Source organism: Chionomys nivalis, chromosome 1 (genome assembly GCF_950005125.1).
Source record: "Chionomys nivalis chromosome 1, mChiNiv1.1, whole genome shotgun sequence".
Taxonomy (NCBI): Eukaryota; Metazoa; Chordata; class Mammalia; order Rodentia; family Cricetidae; genus Chionomys; species Chionomys nivalis.
Window position 1 is genome coordinate 22,897,505 of NC_080086.1, and position 20,410 is coordinate 22,917,914.

The 20,410-nt window shown below is 50.2% G+C and overlaps 1 protein-coding gene across 2 annotated transcripts in view; it reads left to right on the forward strand.

Annotated features, from left to right (window-relative positions):
• The window catches only part of Tead4 (TEA domain transcription factor 4), a 76,991-nt gene extending 56,955 nt beyond the window's left edge, over positions 1–20,036 (forward strand). For both annotated transcript variants that reach the window (XM_057781498.1, XM_057781505.1), the window contains 6 exons: positions 57–112; positions 3,102–3,241; positions 3,517–3,690; positions 15,449–15,589; positions 17,274–17,426; positions 17,526–20,036. In XM_057781498.1, the coding sequence (XP_057637481.1) occupies positions 57–112; positions 3,102–3,241; positions 3,517–3,690; positions 15,449–15,589; positions 17,274–17,426; positions 17,526–17,639 (778 nt within the window). In that variant the 3' untranslated portion in view covers positions 17,640–20,036. The remainder of the gene's footprint in view (positions 1–56; positions 113–3,101; positions 3,242–3,516; positions 3,691–15,448; positions 15,590–17,273; positions 17,427–17,525) is intronic.
• Positions 20,037–20,410: the final 374 nt, after the last annotated feature.

The following is a 20,410-nucleotide window of genomic DNA, read 5'->3' on the forward strand; positions in this document are numbered from 1 at the left end:
CCCTACCCTGCACCTCTTCCCAGTGGCTGATGCCTTCTCTTTCCTTTCTCCCACAGTGTGAAACCTTTCTCTCAAAACGCTTATACTGTCCAGCCTCCACTGCCTCTGCCAGGTAGGTAGCTGGTACATGATCTGCTTATGTGTCCCGCTCAGTGGCTCCTGCGAGCACCTGGGTCCTGTGATGTGTCATGATGTCACGTGTCTATATTTCTTTCCTCTAGTCAGCATGCTACAGCCATGCTTCACAGGTGACATGGCGTTCTGGGGCAATGCCAGGTGCCTTCTTGCCAGTTGTGGCCAGGGCTGGCTGGGACACAGAACTGGAAGGGAGTGCCTATGTCCCCAGGCCACTCTTGTATGAAGTATGTGCTGGCTCTTCAGGTTTCCCCCTCGGAGAGCTGCCTACTGCCTCTTAGTTGGGAGCCGAGGGACACTGCAAGCCTGATACCTCCCTAGCACAGGAGATTCTGATGGCTGGGAAGTGCTGTTGAGCAGTATGACAGAAGCAGCTTGCTGGTCTGGGCCCTCCCTCAGGCCTCAGTGGACCAATTCTGACAATCTCTCAAGAGGCTCCCTCAGCCCCTTCCACACTGCAGCCCAGGTCAACCTTGCGTAGAGAGTGACCAGCTGTGACGTTCTGGTTGTGGCCTCTCAGGCTCTCCTGCCACACCTGGTGTCTGCTCACTGCTTTCTTCACCCCATTGGGAGCATCACTGAGTTGGGTCCAGTCCTCATGTCCTGTCTTCCTTTCTCTTCTCATCCCTCTGTCAATGTTGATTCAGTCTGTACTCAGATTTTCCTAGTTGTTGCCTGAAATACCGCAGTTGCTTCTTACCTGGCTCCCTGAGATTCTCAAAACATCTCTCTCACCATGGTATTTCCAATGCTCCCTGGCCCCGTGGTGCCCTCATGATGCGATCTGAGCCCTGCAGCAGATCTGCAGGGCTCCTGAGACTCAGCTCCTGTGTTCCCTGGTCCTGTCCACTGTGCTCCCTACTCTGGTTTGGGCTGTGGCTAGACTGCTCCTCTTGGGCCATGGTTCCTCCTACCTGCCCCTCCCAGGTTAGGTGCCCTCTGTTTGTCCACCCAGGGCTCTGCAGACCTCTGTCCAGCAGGGATGTTCTTCACTGCTATGTCTGTGTCCCTGCAGCTGGTATCTGCACATCCTTGTGAGTTTCCTTCTCTGTGTACACAGCAGTTCCTGGGTGCCCTGGGGTTGCAGTAAGGAAGGGAAGAAAGATTTGGCAGATGCACTAAGCATGAGCTGGTGTGTTCAGTGTGGCTGGCCACTCTTCTGGATTGTTCTTTCTTTTCTTGTCGCCTGAGTTCACTGCTTCTGCTCGGGGTACTAGTGGCCACCAGGTTTCCAGAAAACCTGATTCATGAAAATCTTGCCTCTAATGTGGCCCCCTCTGTCCCACCCTTCTTCCATAGTGAAGAAGGAATAAAAAAAACTGCCAAACTCAGTAGTAAAGAGCCTGCTTAGAGTACTGTCAGCATCAGAACCACAGTTCTCATCTTAAATGGAATAAGAGTTAATTTATTCTGAGCCAGGCGGTGGTGGAACATGCCTTTAATCACAGCACTTGGGTGGCAGAGGCAGGCGGATGGATCTCTGTGAGTCCGAGACCAGCCGGATCTACAAGAGCTAGTTCTAGGACAGGAACCAAAGCTGCAGAGAAACCCTGTCTCGAAAAACCATAAATAAATGAGAGAGGGAGAGACAGACAGAGAGAGAGAGAGATTTTGTGTGTCTCTGTGTGTGTGTGTGTGTGTTAGTTTATTCTTGAGCCATTGTGAGTGACATTGGCCTGGGAACACAGATTTAGGTTACCTCTATTTCTGTGTTTCTCTGTAGATATGATTGCACAGGGTTTTCATAGTTTTACTGAACAAAAAAAGTCTTAAATCAAGGCAACTTTAAAATAAGCTGGTGGGTACACCAGAGAGGCAGGCACAGCGAGATGGGCAGCTCTTCTGTAGTTCTAGGATGCTGTGTGGCGACACTCCTAGCTCTTGGGTTGGCAGATGCTCGTGTTCTGCTGAGTTAATAGCTTCTAAGAGGTTTCTGTTTATTATCTGAGGTGTTAGTTCAGCTACAGAGCGAGTCAAGGCATGGCTGTCCCAGAAGGCTAACTCTAGCCAAGATAAAGTAATTAGCCTCTGAACCTATACATTTCCGGTCTCTCCACAGCACCGAAATTCCAATCGGTCCATTAGTCTCTGCAGACCCAGAAACTCCTTCCAGGAGTTTCTGTTCACAGCCAGACACAGCTTCTTTTCAGGAATTTTCATTCACATTCCTCGCTCCAGGCAGGGTTCCATCTCCAGTATTACCAGGAAAAAAAAAAAGATTACAAAGCTGACAGCTTCCCAGTCCCATTTAATTCAACCACTGAGTTGCCTTAATTCAGGAATAGAATCCACCCTGTTAGCCTGCCTCGTGGGCTGACTACAGAGCCTCGTTTCCAACCACCAGTTCAGACCTGCTCATCAGTGAAGTTGAGGCTTTCCAGATTCCCTCAGCTGGTTCCCAGCCCCCTCGCCCCCTGCCCCACCCCATCCCCCACTTACCTTTGATGCTTCCCAATTTGGGGTAACCGTTCCCCATCTTCACTAAGAACTTCAAGATTTCCTTTAGCCTCACCTTGGTTAGCCTCAGGGGCACCAAGAAGTCTTCTCTGGTGTCAGGGGCACACTCTTACCCGTGCTGGTCTAGGCCTGTGTTAGAACCCTATTCATAGGTGGTGTTCCCTGGGTTTGAGGCAATCGTGGGCCCTCCAGGAAGCTTCCTGCGCCTGAGCCTCGATTATTGTGTTGGTTGGTTCAGCTGGCTCTCTTCCTGCCTGGACTAGAAATTGCCCCAGGGCGAGAGTCCTGCAGTGCCTGCTCTGGCAGCTTTCCAGGCAACCTGGGCTGTGCAGAATCCATCTGCCCCGAGCAAGGGCCTGTGCAGAAGCCAGGGATCACTGAGCCGGACCATTCACAGGCTCTGTCCTGCCGCCGGGCACACTTCACTGGTTTTCTCCAGTCCTCGCTGAGGACATCCGCAAGGAGGACAAGTAGGGGCAGGTTCCACGCGTCTCTCTCCCTTCACACAGGCTTTGAGTCTCCTGCAGGACCTACCCCGTCGCCCTCAGCACCGCCAGCTTCCCCATGGCAAGGCCGCAGTGTGGCCAGTTCCAAGCTCTGGATGTTGGAGTTCTCTGCTTTCCTGGAGCGCCAGCAAGACCCTGACACAGTACGTCTCCCATGTCCAACTGTCTTATTCCAAGAGAGACCATCCTAACCTCAGAGGCTCTGGGGAGTCTGTGGTGTGTAATCTACATCCTCTGGGAAACTAGCCGAGTGCCGCAGGTTGCCCCGACCCATCTTGTCTCCCTTTTCCCACTGAGGAAACTGAGGCCCAGAGAGAGGCAAAGCGATTTGCCCCAGGTCCTAAGTGAGGCAGGTGGTCCAGCTGTCTCTGCCCTACCCTTGGCGTCGCGCTCAGGCCGATTGTTCTTCTGCCTACAGTACAGCAAGCACCTGTTTGTGCACATCAGCCAGTCGAGCCCAAGCTACAGTGACCCCTACCTCGAAGCTGTGGACATCCGCCAGATCTATGACAAATTCCCAGAGAAGAAGGGGGGCCTCAAGGAGCTATTTGAACGGGGGCCCTCGAACGCCTTCTTCCTTGTGAAGTTCTGGGTAAGTCCTGGGCCTCTCCTTCCTTCCCTCAGCGCACTGAGATGGTGGGGAAGCTGGAAAGAAAGGAGGACATCACGCTGTGGAGGAGGTGAGGACATGGGGTGGCCGGGAGCACACACCAGAGGCCACTGCTGGTGGGAGCCGAGTGCCAGAACGTAGCAGTGAGAGCATAGAGCAGCGGGGGATGATGGGAGTCCTGTGTTCCGTTTCTTCCTCTCTCTGTCTACTCTCCTGTCTTCTTTCCGTTTCTCTCTGTGCTGGCGATACACAGCATGGCCTGCAGCATACTGTGGTAGAACTTTCCTGAATCCCACCTAACTCAAGAGGCTTTTTGTCTGATGGTAACTGTGGCAGGGTCCTGATCAGGAACTAGGGTCTTAAGGAGGTGGTCGTGTTGGGGGGAAAACCTGAGGGATGGAAGGAGAGTCCACATGGAACTGTTGGTTCTGGGTCTGACGCTGGCCCCCATCTAATTTTCCAGCTGTGAATTTGATTGGGCTGTGCAGAGGTTTGAGTGTAGCTAAGGATGGCAGCTGCCGTAGCCCAGGCCACCCAAAAGAAAACACCCATGTCTGTCTCCAAGGGTCCTGTCCACAGACTTGACCTCTGCCACCATCCTCAGTGAATGTTGGGTACTTAGAGCCAATTTGTAAGGCGCTCTCCTCTGAGACTAGAGGCGCGGGGCTGCCCTCACAGCTTCTTTCTAGGGCCTAGGACACCCAGAAGGGACATAGGGGAGACCAGGCCAATGGTTAATGAGGGTGGAACGTTCTTCATGCATCTGACTGAACTTTAGACATGGAACTTTTTCCGTATCTTCTTCAGGCCTGGGAGGCCAAGGCTGAAGTCTTCCTGCTCCCCCTGGCTTCTGCTAACCCCAGAGGACCACCTGGGTGATTTTCTTTGGTTTATTTAGTTAGCAATACTGGAGTACCTTCTGATTGTTTTTTTTCCTTTGTTTGGTTTTGGTTTTTTTTTTTTTTTTTTTTTTTTTTTTTAGTTTTTCGAGTGCTGTGAGTGCTGGGATTAAAGGTGTGCACTACCACCGCCGGCTTAGCTGATTGTTTTTTGATTTTGTAGCACAGGGGTTGGAGCCCTAGGACCCCAGCTTTGACTGATGAATGTTCTACTATTGAGCTGTACCCCACCCCTACAGTGCCCCCTTTTCTATCTCCACCAAGATTGTCTCAGCCTATTTTGCTGCCAAGCCTCTTGGTAATCTGGAAGCTTCTTGTTCTGGAAAGAGAATGTTGACAGTAAACATGTATACAGTATTCCTGCTGGCTTTTGGGCCCTACCTAGGAATGCCTAGCCCAGCCCTGCTCTCCCTCCCTGAGTTCCTGGCTCTCTGCAGAAGATCCATTGACTTTAAATAAGTGTGTTCATAGTTGTGTTATTAATTTTAATGATTCCTTTTTATTTTTATAGTTTTATGTTCATTAGCATTTTGCCTACATGTATGTCAGGTATCAGATTCACTGAAACTGAAGCTATAGACAGTTGTGAGCTGCCACGTGGGTGCTGGGAGTTGAACCAGGGTCCTCTGAAAGAGCAGTCAGTGTTTTTAACCTCTGAGCCATCTCTCCAGCCCCCAAGAGTCTTTAATAATGAAAAATATCTGATTCTTGTGTTAATGCCTTCCTAATTCCCAGACTGGTAAATTGTAATTTTCTTTTAGTTTTTTTTTAAGATTATTTACTTATTTTTCCATGTATATTGTATATATGAGCGCTCTATCTGCATGTATACCTGCATGCCAGAAAGAGGGCATTGGATTCTATTATAGGTGGTTCTGAGCCACCATGTTGTGGGGAATTGAACTCAGGACCTCTAGAAGAGCAGCCAGTGCTCTTAACTGCTGAGCCATCTTTCCAGCTCCCAGGCTTCTTTTAGATCTTATATCCTGTGTTAGTAAACATTTAGGTTGCTGATCTTAATTGTCATAACTAATGCATTCTACAATAAAAACCATCCATATTATATCGCTTTCCCTTCACCTCAGTCTACCCACGTGGAATGAGTCAGCCACGTACTGTTTGAATTTTGTTTGACAATGTAGATTGGTCACCAACGAGCCAAAGACTGTATTGTGACTACATTTCCTTTATTGTGTACCTTTTCTTTTCCCTGTAAGTGGATTTCTATATATAAATTGAATATTTTTAGATGAAGTTATTCTTAAATTTTACATATTGCTCCTTGAGACACCACATGAAACAGAGAGGAAATGGTCTTTTCAAATACTTCTAGCTGTTATCTGTAGCATGAATTCTACTTGTTCTCAATAAAAACCCGGAGTCAGATATTAGGGGTGAAAGCTGAAAGATCAGAGAAGCAGAGCAGCCAGCCACTAGAGAGACCTTTTACCTCTACCATTGCTCAGCCCAAAGGGATGATCCTGTCCTCAGACTGCATCCTCTGACTGACTGCTTCAGACTGCATCTCCAGAGTGCACTGAGCTCCTGTCTCCTCCTGCTCCTCTCCCTGCCCAGCCACATCCCTTCCTGCCTCCCTTTGTGTGAGCTCTGTTTCTCTTTTAGACACATTCAATCTCAATAGCCCAGCATGGCCTTGAACTCACAGAGTCCTGGGATTAAAGGTGTGTGCCATCAGTCCCTGCCCTGTTTGTCTTAGCTCTGCACTCTGATCTTTAGACAAGCTTTATTTGTTTAGACACAAACAACAGTTATCTTATTAGTCCCTTCTTCTTGGAGATCTTTTTCCTGGGAGCCCCAATTCCCTGCTCCCGAGTGAACTGGTAGTTACATAGTTGTCAGCCTGAGCCTCTCCCGTGTAGTCTCTGGGATCTCATAGTTCCCTTATTTGCATACCGGACTCATTTAATTGGAACACATGCTAAAGAAAGATCCAAGAAAAAAACCCACAAGGCCTATGTCTTCAGGTTTCTGTTACTTTTATAAACACCATGGCCAAAAGCAATTTGGGGAAGAAGGAGTTTATTTCTTCTTAGGGCTTGTAGTCCTTCATCTGGGGAAGCCTAGGCCAGGAACTCAGGCAGCAACTGATGCAGAGGCTGTGGAGGAGTGCTGTACTGTTCGCCCAGCCTGCCTTCCTGTGGCATTTAGGCCACAAGTCGAGGGATGGTGTTCCCTGCAGTGGGCTGGGCTCTCCCACATCAGTCAACAATGCACTACAGGCTTGGCTACAGTCCAGTCTTACGGAATTTTCTCAGCTGAGGTTCCCTCTTACCAAATGACTCTAACTCGCATTAAGTGGGCACAAAACTGGCCAGCAAGGCTGTAAATGCCTCTTCCTGTTTGAAGTGTTTATGGGGGGGGTAGGGGGAGAGGTGCGTATACGTGATAGAAAATGTGGATCAAAGACTATTTTCTCTGTTTTTTGCTTGGTGCTAGATATTGAACGAATGGGTTTTGCACGTTAGAGGAGTACGTTATGGCTGAACACACACATTCATGGAGACAGGGTCTTGGTATATAGCTCAGACTGATCTAGACCTCAGGGTCTTTCTATCTCAACTTCCTGGGTTCCGGGGTTCCAAGTGTCTACCACTACACCTGAAGTAAGTACAGCAGTCATTTGTAAATACATTGTGCCCCTGTCTTCTGGTGTGTGTGTCTGAGCCATTCTGCTTTATGAAATATATGACCTGCTTTTTTTATTCTCTGGTTTTCATAGTTCCTCGATTTCTGTGTTCTTTCATTTCACGTTGATGATCTCTGGGTAATACATTGTCTTACTTCTCTTCTTCAGCTTTGTAGTTGGTAGACATAATCATAAGATTAGAATCTTTCTATTTCTGAACATTTCTGTCTGTAATTTCTTTGACCACGTCTTTCACTCTTATTTTCCTGAGACCCCAATACTACCCTACTCCCTGATTCTGTGCTTTTTGCTTTTTGGGGCTGGGTGGGGGAGGGCAGGGGAGTCGAAACTGAATCTCACTGTACTGTATAGCCTAGGCTATCCTGGAAATTATTATGTAGTTCAGGCTGTCCTCAAACTTGTAGTGGTCCTCCCAGAAGCCTGAGTCATCGATTGCTGGTGTGAGTCATCAGTGTATTTATGTGTTGCGTGACTCTTGTTAGCCTGGAGATCACTGATTAGGCCGAAGAACCCCAGGGATCCACCTGCCTCTCCCTCCCTAGAGCTGGGATGACAATGAAGCCTGGAGCCTGGCTTTTCTGTGTGGGTTCTGAATTCAGGCTCTCAAGGCAAGCCCCTCCAGTGTCATTTTTATATTTTCCAGTTTATTTGTTTGGTCTCTTTTTCTAGAGACTTCCTTATTTTATTTTCTAGTTTCTGGATTAGTTCAGTGTTATATCAAGGGCAAATTATCCAAAGCCCAAAGCATCAGTGCTTAAGTCAAGTTTTTCATTCATGTAGACTGCTCTGTAATATTCCCTTAGCCTGAGTCCCCTCTCCTTGTCACCCTCAGTGTTTGGCACCTGTCCTCAAGGTCATGGCCACTGGAATTCCAGCCATCCTCTCCACATAGCAAGCATTAGGAAAGAGCTCGCTGTGGGGTCCTTTCGTAAGTCTCTTGCGGTGTGTATTTATTTGTGTGGCTGCACCTTGCTCTGATGAACCAGGGAAGTGCGAACTCAGCGGCTCTGCTGTGGGCTTCAGTTAGAATCGCTGTGGTATACTGGCAGCCTCTAATTTCTGACATGTTTAGGGGATCCTGGGTTCCCCTCCAGAGTGAGGTGACTAGTGACTCTCTCAGTACTGGCCCAGCTCCCCTTGGGATGTGACTGGAGTCAGAAGGGAGGCTCTGCTGGCAGTGGTATGATGTGTTTAGTAGCGTACTGCCTCGGAGGACTAGACATCCAGTGCCTTCCTCACTGGCTAGTAGTTCCCTTTTATTATTTATTTTTTTTAAGTTCTGGGTATAGGGAGCCCAGGGCCCTGCATGTGCAAGGCAATCCCTGTACTAAACATGCTGGGTAAGCTTTGTATGGCTGAGCCACACCCTAGCGCAGTTGGAGGCAATAGTTTATATTTTATGAGACACATTTCGGGTAGGGTTTATCTTAGAATCTCCATTTCACAAACTGGGGAAATTTGTGCTGCAGACAAGGGCTTGGGTCTGAGGCCTGCATTTTAGGTGGGCCTCCATCATTCCTATGGTCGTGCTTGGTATATTCTGGGAAGACTGAAAGGTCATAGGACACTCGTGTCAGCAGGTCACATGGGTTCTCATTTGTGAATCTTGCCGAGCCTTCAAAGGTGAATAAAGTTGATAACCTGTCTTCAGAGGAGAAATTGAGGCATGGTCAGGATAAACAATTTCACCAAACTTACCGAGTTGTACAGAACCAGACTGTAGGTCTCAAACAGTGTGACTCCAGAGTCAGGCAATCCGACCTGATAACAGAATGCCCCCAGGCTCAGATATGCTTCTCATCCCAGGCCAGGGGAAAGGTTCTGGATTTCTCAAAAGGCTCCGAGGAACGCCGGTTGATAGCAGAGAGGAAGGCAGACTTAGCTCTGACTATTTACTCCCAGAGGCGAGCACCTGGGCTCTTTTTCTAGATCTTGACCAGTCTCCCAGGAAATATGATAGTCTTCCTTCCAGGTGGAAATAAAACTTGAGTCTCCTTCGACCACCTTACTGGGCCCCTTTACTCGTTTGCCTTCCCTTAGGGAACACTGGTAGGGAACTGGAAGAAGGAAGTGTGGGGACAGCTGGGACACCGGGAGTTGGACTGGGCTGGTCTGCAGACTTGCTTGGTCATGGCTGTGTAAACAGCCCATGTAGTCATTGCACAGACTCTGGGGAGCTCCACAGTGGGCCTTGGACTCAGGGCAGTATGGACTTTCCAGGAGCACAGTGGACATTAGGAGAGCCCTCACAGTGTGACTGGTCAGCTGACTTTGGGGCCCAGCTGTCCCGATGGGATGCAGGCACTCCCCTTGAGAGCAGGATCTTGAGGGAGTCTTGGCTTCTGTGTGCCTCTGTTTTTCCAACTTAAAGATTAGCAGTTGTTCTTGTGGGCTCCAATCTGGGGGCTCAGGTGCCACCTTGACCTTCCTCTTCTCAGTGCAACCCGAGCAGAGTCGCCTTAGGGAGGCTGAGCTGAACCTAGAAGAGGGAGCATCAGAGGCCAGGGCAGCTTAGCAGCCATCCTCGTCTGTCTTCATGTGCCAGGGGCTCAAAGGCAGAAAAATATAGGAACATTTGCTAATAGTGAGAGTGTGCATCAGTCATGGGCAGTCCCCTGTCCCACTCCCTCCTCCTACCACTGTCTGCTGTGGACTCTTAGGAAGGAAACCTGTCCAGGCAAGAAAGTTGCCTGTCTCACAGCCAGCCTTCCTCCTCCTCCTTTGTTTGCTCAGTCTGCCTCCCGGGTGCCGGGGAGCTGATGAGAACCTGTCTAGAGCAGAGGCCACTTTGTTTTTCTCTGTCCAAGCTGCTGCCTCCCCCACCCCCTGAGAGTTTCTGTTCACACCGGGGGCTGTGGTGGTGGTCCTGCAGCCGTGTCTGGGCTTGTCCCCAGTGCAGATGGCAGCAAGGTGCAGCAGAGGACGAGGTGGAGCCCTTAAGGCCCAGTTCTGAGAGAATTCCCACTGGAGTAAGGGCTGAAATATGTAAACCCCATCCCCCAGAACCTCCTGAAAACTAACAGAGGCTGCTTGTCCTGGGCAGGGGAAGGGACACCAGTCTGCACGCTGGGTGGAGCTGGGTAACAGGACAATTCCCTAGGCCTTTCTGCCACCAGTCCTCTGGGCCCGACATTCCTCCCAGACACATACCAGCACATGACAGTCAAGGCTGTCTGCTCATTTGTCCGTCACTTGATCCCTCACACCTGTCCCAAGCCCAGCCCACGAGCTGCCCACCCCCATGAACCAGCTATGAATAGGGCGGGTGAGGGGTGGGGTGTTCAGAAGGCCTCTCACTGAGAGGGACAGCTGTCCTGGATTACAGCTGCCCGGGAAGGTGCTGGTGGAGCCCGATGGACCCTGGAGCCCAAGGTCTAGCTGAGATACTGTGGGATGGGTCCTCTGTGTCGCCTTGGCCACCGTCTTCCAGATCCGTGCATCACAGGCCCAGGGCCGATTCTAGGGTGACGCTAGATTCCCATCCTTCTCGATAATCTTACTTTTTCCTCAGTTAGAGTATGCAGATATTCCTTAGCCCCTTGCTGTCCTACAGTCCCCAGAAATGCGGGGCTGTGGTTGGATTTCTTTGGTTTTTGTTTGTTTATTTGTTTTGATTTTCAGGACAGGGTTACTCTGTGTAGCCCTGACTGTCCCTGAACTCACAGATCTGCCTGCCTCTGCCTCCTGAGTGCTGGGAGCCGTGACGTGGGCCACTACTGCCTGGCTATGTGTGGGTGTTTTAAAGGGGTCCTAAGGTGGGAGGTAACGGCTGAAGAGCTGGAGTGTATTTGAGATGGAGGGCTCAGGGCGGGGTCCGGAACTCAGGGGTGAGTAACCCTGATGTACCCAGGGATGTGACCCCTCTATCATAGCACCTCCCAGAGCCGAGAAGTGGAGCTGCTACATGCAGTCATTACTGAAAGGCCAGGTGTGCCAGGCACCTAGTGAGGTTTGCCAAGGACAGGGTTCTTGCACCCCATGGACCTTTGCCTGGGCAAGCCACATAGGAGGCTGCCTTTGTGTGTGGCCTGAGGAGCTCTTTGGTATCGGGTCTTTCCAGCGTGGTGCAAGAGAGAGGTCTTGTAAGTGTTATGTCCACTGACATTTCTTATTTATTAGTTCATTTGGCTTATATAAGAGGAGAAAAAATAGTTTTCATGATTGCATTGCTTAGGGTAAAGTTAAGGAATAAAAGTGAATTGATGTCAAAGATATCACAAAGGCCAGCAGATGGTTCAGTTAGGAAGCGTGCTTGGCATTAATCTGATGATCCGAGTTCAACTCCGGGAACACAATATTGGAGGGAGAAAATTGGCTCATACAAGTTGTCCTCTGACCTCATGCACACCATCATGCATGTGCATGCACACACACAAAACAAACGTGTCATGGAAGGATGCACAAGTTAGGTGGATGCCAGTGATCCTACTGCTTAGGAGGCTGGAGCAGAAGGAATGACGGTGGAGGTCAGCCTGGGCTACATGGCAAGATCTCGGCTCAAAGACACCACGAGGGTATGGAGGGTCTGTGTGGTTAATGGCCACAGTGTTCGTCATCTGAGTATTGTCACCTTATAATGCCCTGGCCTCATCCCCCAGTGCCTCCACCTTTCCAGACAGTTGGGTCTCACGACAACGTTTTCAGACCAATCTAACAAAGTAGTCTTCTAGGAAGGTCATATGACAGAGAAAGTGGGAGAAAACCTGGGCTCACCTCATTTGTCAGAGGAAGACCATGGCTGACCCACATCCTCCAGGACTCACAGGTGCTCCTCTCCCCGCCCCGCCCCGCCCCGCCCCCAGATGCCCTCCTCCACAGGATCGTGGTGGCGGCAGGGTGGGAAAACTGAAAGTCATCCTAGGTTGGGAAAAGAGTGTTTAGAAAGGGGCTGGAGAGATGGCTCAGAGGTTAAGAGCACTGACTGCTCTTCCAGAGGTCCTGAGTTCAATTCCCAGCAACCACATGGTGGCTCACAACCATCTGTAATGAGATCTGGTGCCCTTTTCTGACCTGAGGTCATACATGGAGGCTGAACACTGTGTATACAATAAATAAATAAATCTTAAAAAAAAAAAAAGTGTTTAGAAAGAGGGATCGTTTGTCTCAGAGGCTAAACATTGGCTAGGATTGCTGTTGTAATTGTTGCTTTGTTTTTCCTTCCTTCCAAAGAATGGAGCCATTTGAGCCATGCACAGTCAACGAAGACATCCTAAAAAACATTTCTTCATTTCATTCCATAATTGCTTCCTCACTCAGCGTGCTGTGCTCATCCATCATGGTAAAGGCTGATCATTCTCAGTAGTGTGTGCCTGTCTCTCACAGGCGCCTGCATTAAATGTCTTCCGTGCCACATGAATTAATTACAGGGTAATTAACACTTCCTTGTCAGTTTACACAAAGATTTTGCTGTTGAAAGGAAGAGGCAAAGGAGAAAAACTAGTGCCAGAGTGCCACCTAGTGGCCACGAGTAAGACTGCGTGTCACTTGTGCTCACATTGTGATTGGCAGCTCACACTGTGTTCACGGTCTGTACTCTGGTTCGCGTGGCAGTTACTTCTGCATTCTGTGGTCGATGAAGAAGCACCACCATAAGAATCAGACTTCTGGCCAGTCGCAGTGGCACATGCCTTCAATCCTAGCATTTGGGAGGCAGAGGCAGGCTGGTCTACAGGATGAGTTCCAGGACAGTCAGACCTACATAGTGAGACCTGGTCTCAAAATAAATCAGCCTGCTGTCTGGTCATCTGTAGGGAAATGGATAGAGTTAGAGGTCATCACGTCAAGCAAATCAGGCCAGCCCCGCCAGGTAAATACATGTTTACATACACACATATAATAAATAAATTTTAAAAAAGAATTCCTTAATTAAAATAGAATGATTAAGTTGGGGCCAGCGAGATGACTTGGAGAGTATATGCACCTGCCTCCGTGCCTGACGGCCTGGACCTGAGTTCAGTCTCTAGGATCCATACAGCAGAAGGAGGAAATCGGTACCCAAAAGTTGTCCTTTGGTTCCACCTGCTTCCTCTGACGTGGCTGTACTCATATACCTAAAATAAATAAATATAAAACACACCCCAAAGCAGCAGAACACCCAAAACCAAAGAGCTGAGGGGTGTCTTTCTGGCAATGTTTACCAAGTTCGGCCAATAGGCACTCAGAAGACACTGTTGCCATGGTCTCTGGGGATCCAGCTACCCCTCGAGTTAGCAGCAAAACTTGCTATCATCCACTGTTTGCTGGGTTTGCCAGTGTACAAACGCATGAGTTACAGGGTCATGGGGTTCCAGAACAACCCGTGAGGCCACACAATGTGTGGAAGGGTTGGGTTCTCTGATAGGCATCCCTGTGCACGCTACACATGGAAGGGGTCTGAGTTGCAGTAGAGGCCCTGGGACATTGATGATGGTGGCAATGTGGGATGTCTCTGAAGAAAGCTGCAGGCACCCAGTAGAGCCAGCTCACAGGAGAGGCCATAGCTGCAAATGGCAGAGCCATAGGGGTTGGAACGCCCAAGCTCTTGGAGTGCAGACGTCACCGCAAGCCCTGGATATCAGATAAGCAGCTACAGAATTTCCTATTTTGTTGAGTTGATTTTAATGTGTATCTCCGTGTATAGGTGAGCACACATGTACAGGTGCCCACGGAGGCCAGAGAGAACATAAGAGAGCGTGAGCTGCCCAGCGTGTGTGCTAGGGGCTGAGCGCAGGTTCTGTGTAAGAGCAGCCAGTGCTCTTAACTGTTGAGTCATTGTCTTTCCAGTGCCTGAGTTTCTTGCTGCTCTCCTTTGCTGCTGACACGGGAATGTTTACTCGGTTCCAGGATGAATGGGAAGTAGGCAGTTTTCTTTCTGATTTTGCAGGGTTCATAGCTCAGATTGCCTTAGAAGAGATGTTGCACTCTGGACACGTCTGACTACATGTGATTGTTTGTATTAGAAGATGGGCTAGGGGTAGGCTTTGAATCTGCAGTGTCTCCCACAGACTTGCCTTTGGAATGCTTGTTCCTAGCTCGTGGCTCTGTTTTGAAGGCTGTAGAGCTTTTAAGAAAAGTTGGGGCCTCACTGCTGGAAATAAGACACTAGTGGCAAGTCCTTGAAGGTTATACCCACTCCTGGTTTTGGCTCGCCTTCTCTGCTTCCTGTCCCATGCCATGTGAACAGCCACTATCTCATGATCTTAGTGTCAGGATGGGATTATTTTGCCGTGTCTTCCCTGCTAGGAGGGAATGGGAGAGCCAAGATAAACCTTCCTTAGATTGTTTGTGTGTGGTATTTAGTCACAGTGATTCTAAAGTAATTAATGCCATATCCAACCAAAAAGTAATTGCCTGGCTCCCATGTGGACAGCTGTGAACTCATTTCTCATTGTTTGGGAAACAAACCAGAATTCCACTGAGCCTGGATGTGGGGGATGGCAGAGGGTTTCCTGTGCTTGCTGTGTACCATGTTCGCTCTTCCTTCCTTCCTTCCTTCCTTCCTTCCTTCCTTCCTTCCTTCCTTCCTTCCTTCCTTCCTTCCTTCCTTCCTTCCTTCCTTCCTTCCTTCTTCTTTCTCTTTGATCCTTCCAGGCCAACAGCCAGCTCTCCCATTGAGCTGTACCCAAGTCCTGTCCCCATTCTTTTCAAGTTCTCTTCTCTTGCAAAGGAGATTTATTTGCTCCAGGGGCACAAAGGGCAGGGAATAAGAGACAAAGACAGGAGATAGAGGAAGTGGGAGAAGGGGAAGGAACAAGGGAGAGGGGGAAGGGATATTTTTCCTGTAGGACGGATCCTGCCTCTGGAGAGGGAGGAGGCAGAGGAGACTGCGCCCATAGGCAAGTGACAGCTGATAAAGGGAAAGGGGGAAACCTAGTGTTAGAATGAGGTGTTTAATTTTGATTGGACAGGTTAATTAGGGCAGCCGTGATTGACTTCAGATTGCTGGACTTTAATACTTTGACAGCTGGACCTTGGTCCTCAGCCTCAGGAGGAGGAGGAAGTGGCCAAATAGGGAATAGACCTTGGGGATAGCCTTCGGGATGTAATCTAATGGTTTTTAGCAGGGCAGAGGGAATGGGGGAGAAGGGCAAAGCCCGTGAGAGCCATGTTTGTCGCACTGAGGCCAGCTAGAGTCCCTTCACAAGAACCTGCACCGTGACCCCTAAGGAGTCACATCTTCCTATTTCTCTGGCAGGCAGACCTCAATACTAACATCGACGATGAGGGCAGCGCCTTCTATGGGGTGTCCAGCCAGTATGAGAGCCTGGACAACATGATCATTACTTGTTCTACTAAGGTCTGCTCCTTCGGCAAGCAAGTGGTGGAGAAAGTTGAGGTAGGAGGCCACCCAGTGGGTGTGGGAGGAAGGGGGTGGCCTGCGTGCCCCCTTTCCCTGGAGCTCCCATGCCCAGGTGCAGGATTGCTGAGGGTGGGGGCCCTATGTACTTCCATTACCTTCAGGAAGTACGTGTTTTGGGTTGGGTGTGAAGCATCTAATAAGTTACTGAGTTGTATCTAATAAGTTACTGATTTAATTGTCCATCCTGTGCCTCTGAGCCCTGGCTGGATTTTCTGGTCAGGATCCCTTTCAAGCCTTCCTTACAAGCATTCTACACCTTCTAGAGCAGGACCAACGCATAGGCCAGCCCAAGGATTTCTCCCTAATCTATCTGTGTCTTTGACAGCTGGGCTGGGGATGGGGGGGAGGTGATAGGAATGGCCTTCCTCGGTCACACAGCTCTCTAGAGGCAGAGGCATGAGAATGAATGTTCAGGGTCTGTTCGCTCTGGATTTTTACTCCATGAATGCAGAGGTTGTGGAGTCCCCGTTTCTCCAGAGGTTTGCGTATCTGCTAGGTGAGTTCTGTACCATCGAGCTATATAGCCCTTTGCCTCCACACACCCCCCATTTTGAGATGGTCTTTAGATTCCCCCTTCCCAGGCAGCCCAGCCGTGCACAGCTTTTCAGTTTTGGAGTGCCTTGGAGACCTTACACTTGGGCAGAATTCTCTGCTTCTCCGCCACTCACCCTGTCAAAGGCAGGCAGGGAGCACAAGCTAAGAGGACCTGGGTTTGATCCCTGTGAGCCCCATTTCCTGTTGTGTTAACAGCCCCCACTTTTCTCTAAGGAATTACTGGGTTTTCACCACCCACTGATCCCAATAGCTGTGACAGTCTGGTCTTATCATGTAATGAGAATGACAAAATGACCCTAAAGCCTGCATGCACCCTAGGGTACCAGTGGCCCTTAAGTCTGTGACCCTATGCGTACTAACACTGCATGATGTCAGCCTGGCCACTTCTTGGCCCACGTGGGTCTGAACTGATGGTATCCTCTCTACCCGGGGTTGACAGCCACTCATGCCAGCCAGGACCTGGGAATGGAGCTTTGCTTCCGGGTCCCAACCCTAGCTGTTTCATCGCCAGGAAGCTTTTGATACATGAGCTGCCCTGAGTGTAATCCAGTAGTAGCTGTGTGTGTGGTCTCTTGTTCTACTTTGATACTATAGTGGACTCCAGGGTTCACAGTTGCTCTGCATCCACCCTGCCCTAACCCTGCAAAGGCATATTTTTTACAAAGCTCCTACAGTTATGACTTTCATTAAGCTTATCAAGGTTTTGAGGTGCTCGTGTCTCTATCCAGTCATCATCCAGTGTCCTGTTCATCCAGCTCCTATGCCAATAGCATCCACCACCAAGCATCGTGCGTTTGGCACTTCCATCACACAGGTGCTGGTACCCTCCCTCACCCCAGCCTCACGAGCAACCCCTGCCCCATCTCATTGCCACGACTTCCGGGTCTTTACATTGCCTTCTGGAAGTGTCTGCCTGTCGCGTCAGTGACAAAGAGGAGAGACCTGGCTTATGTCCAGAAACCTCTGAGGACGGGCTCTGCTCCCGGGCCATCTTCTGCCTCTACTTCCTAGTGGCGGTGGTTGGTCTTTTGTACATCCCTGCTGAACTGGGTTTAGGTAGGAGCGGAAGGGATTCTAAGCCTCTGTTGTCCCTGGGGTTCTACAGACAGAGTATGCTCGCTATGAGAACGGCCACTATCTGTACCGCATCCACCGGTCTCCGCTCTGTGAGTACATGATCAACTTCATCCACAAGCTGAAGCACTTACCCGAGAAGTACATGATGAACAGTGTGTTGGAGAACTTCACCATCCTGCAGGTATGCCCGGGGCAGATGCCCAGGGTGTAGTGCATAGGTGGGCGGCACCAATGGTTTCTCCGCCCAGGGCTTTGACCCTCACCTTTGTCTCACTTACAGGTGGTCACCAATCGAGACACGCAAGAGACCTTGTTATGTATTGCCTATGTCTTCGAAGTGTCAGCCAGCGAACACGGGGCTCAGCACCACATCTACCGGCTCGTGAAAGAATGACAGACGTGCAGAATGATGGTGGGGGGACAAATCCAGGGAACGGGGACCTGGGAGGGACCCTTCAGGGATAGTCCCCGGAAGTGCCAAGAGAGCTGAGCGGAGGAACCAACTGCCTGATCTTGCAGTGCCCAACCCCCAATAAACCCGAGGTGTCAAGTGTTTTCAGAGGAGCTGGTCTGACTGTGTGAGCCCAGAAGGGCAAGGGAGAAGGGGGCACCAGGAGGCAAGCTGGAAGCAAGCCCAGAGATGCCCCATGGTCCTGGAGCCAGAACCCCAGTGGACTCAGCCAGACACCAAAGCTCAAGACCCAGTGGCCCCTCCTCAGCTGCTGGAACCCTACACTCTGCTGCTGGTCACACTCGTGGCCTAAGGACAGATGGCACGTGGGTCACACACCCAGAGATGCAATGTGTGACCGTGTGTACTGTCAGCCGCATGGCTGCCCGAGGATAGCTATAGCAGAAGGCCCCGCCCCTGCTAATAGGGCTGGGTTTAGGTTTGGCTGGAGACTGGGTAAGATTTACTCAGGTGGCTCCTGCAGTGGCTTGCAGGGGTCAGTGGTTCCAGGCTTAGGCAAGGCTTGGAGGTAGGGAGTCCCGTTTCCAGCTGCTTGACCCTGTCAGGCTCCTCAGCTTCTCTCTAAGTCCCTTTTCCTCTCTGCTCAGCACTGGTGAGGAGGAGCTGCTGGGTCAGGGTGGCGCACGTGGTAGGGGGATCTGAGTTTTAGGAAAGCTAGGGCTATGAAAAGAAACCCCGTCTCCAAAACAAAACAACCTCCCCGCCCAAAAAAAACAACAACAAAAAAGTAACTGGGCACAGTGCCAGTTAAATGATCTGACTCTCAGCCCAGCCTCTTGCTTCCCTCCCTCTGGAGAGCCTGGGTCTGGCTCTCTGCTGCCCTCTCCTGGCTTTCTGGTGTCCGCTTCCCTAGTTGGAGCCAGTTTCTAGTAACCGGGAGCCTCAGGAAGAAAGATCCAACCTGGGCATGTTTGTGTGTGCCCAGAACTCAGGGATGTATCTATGGGGATGCAAAAATGGGCAGGGCAGCATTGAGGGGATGCTATAGGGGTGAAGAGCAAGGTATCTGGAATCAGTCTAGCCTGACTTGATGTGCAGCCTGTGGTGTGTCAATGTCATGGTGCCTCAGTTTCCCCATCTGTAAAATGGGTATAACATTTCACCTACCTCGTGTATGATCAGTGCCTCATGAAGTGCTGAGCACATCCATATATGCAATAAATATACATTGGTACTAACCATGGGAGGTGCAGCTCCTGCTGAGGAGCTGGATGTGGGAGCTATGCACTGGAGTGGGGTGATCCCATAGCAACTGCCCTTCAGATAGGAGGGATCCAGGGGTCTCAGGGAAGGGGTAGCCTTTGAGGGAACAAGTTCTGATATTTATTGATATTATTTCTGTTTAATTTTGGTGTCGGGGCAGAAGACCTCAGGGCTTGGAATGGGTGGAGTGACTGTGCCAGAAATATGCAAATTAAGCAAATGGGAGGAGTCTGGCTGCATCTGAGATAAGGAAGACAGACAAGCCACCCAGTCTTTCTGTGGCCCCCAAATTCCCTTTTAACCCAAAGAAGTTTAACCCATTACCTCTCCACCATGGTAGGATGGTGGCTAGACCCAGATCTGCTCCCTACTGCACTGTGTAGAGGTCCTGCTGTCAGAGGGGGTCAAAGGTCCTGGAAAGACTACTGCATTTCTGGACCTGTGATGAGGACTCCCCCTCACATGCAGGCCTGTGTTTGTATCCCCCCATCTTATCCCCACCCCCACCCCCGTGTATGTTGCCTGGCCATGCCACAGCATTCTTGAAAAGCCCCAGACTCAGACATTTCATTGTGGACAGTCTCTAGGGACATGAAGGACACACAATCTTTTCCTCTGGGAAGCAAGTCAGTCCAGATGTTGGATCCCAGTGTGGATCATGAGTTTTTCCTGTGTGACCTGACCTCAGTGGCCTAATGGAGAGTCACCGTAGGAGACGGTAGCTTAGCTGCCTCACTTGAGCCGGCATGGCATTTGACTAGGGCACCCATCCCTGTCGTACCAGTCTCGCTGATGGTTCTGTGCTGGTGCCATTGTTTATTTAGATGAGCTCGCCCTCTCTGGTCTGGGCTACTACCTCCAGTGGTCCTCCTGCCTCAGCTTCCTGAGGAGCTGAAGTCCTATTTTAAGGATTAAGAAAGTGAGACCCCGAGAGCTTAAGGAAGTTGCTTGGGTTGTTGGTGTATTTTCCGTTTGCTTTGTGAGTAGTTGTTTAATTTCTGAGATGTGGCAGGCTCTGGGAGTGTTTCATGAACAAAATAGCCAGGGTGATTCTGAGTTGACTGTGGACTAAGTAAGGGGTGACTGGACACAAGAGACTTGTAGGCAGTGGGAAATGCTGGGGTGGGGGAGGGTACCAAGGTTAGCTTCGGAGGGGAGGCTGCAGAGGCCCAGAATCTACACTGACTCTTGAACCACAGTGGATCCGAAGGAACATTGGAGACAGGGAGGGGATGGGTGTGCCCCAAGGGTACGCCAAGTGACAGAACTTGGACATACGCCAGCCAGCACCCCAGCCAGCACGCCAGGCAGATGCCAGGCAGATGCCAGGCAGGCGGTGTCTCTTGTGTCGCCTGGACTCCGTGTGTTCTCACCGGGTGGGAACAAGGCCTGGAGGTGTTAAGCAAGGGAGTGCATTCCTTTGATACTATTTTTAGAGAACAGCCCAGGGATTCTACAAAGGAGCAGGTGTGATTGTTGATCTTGAACTC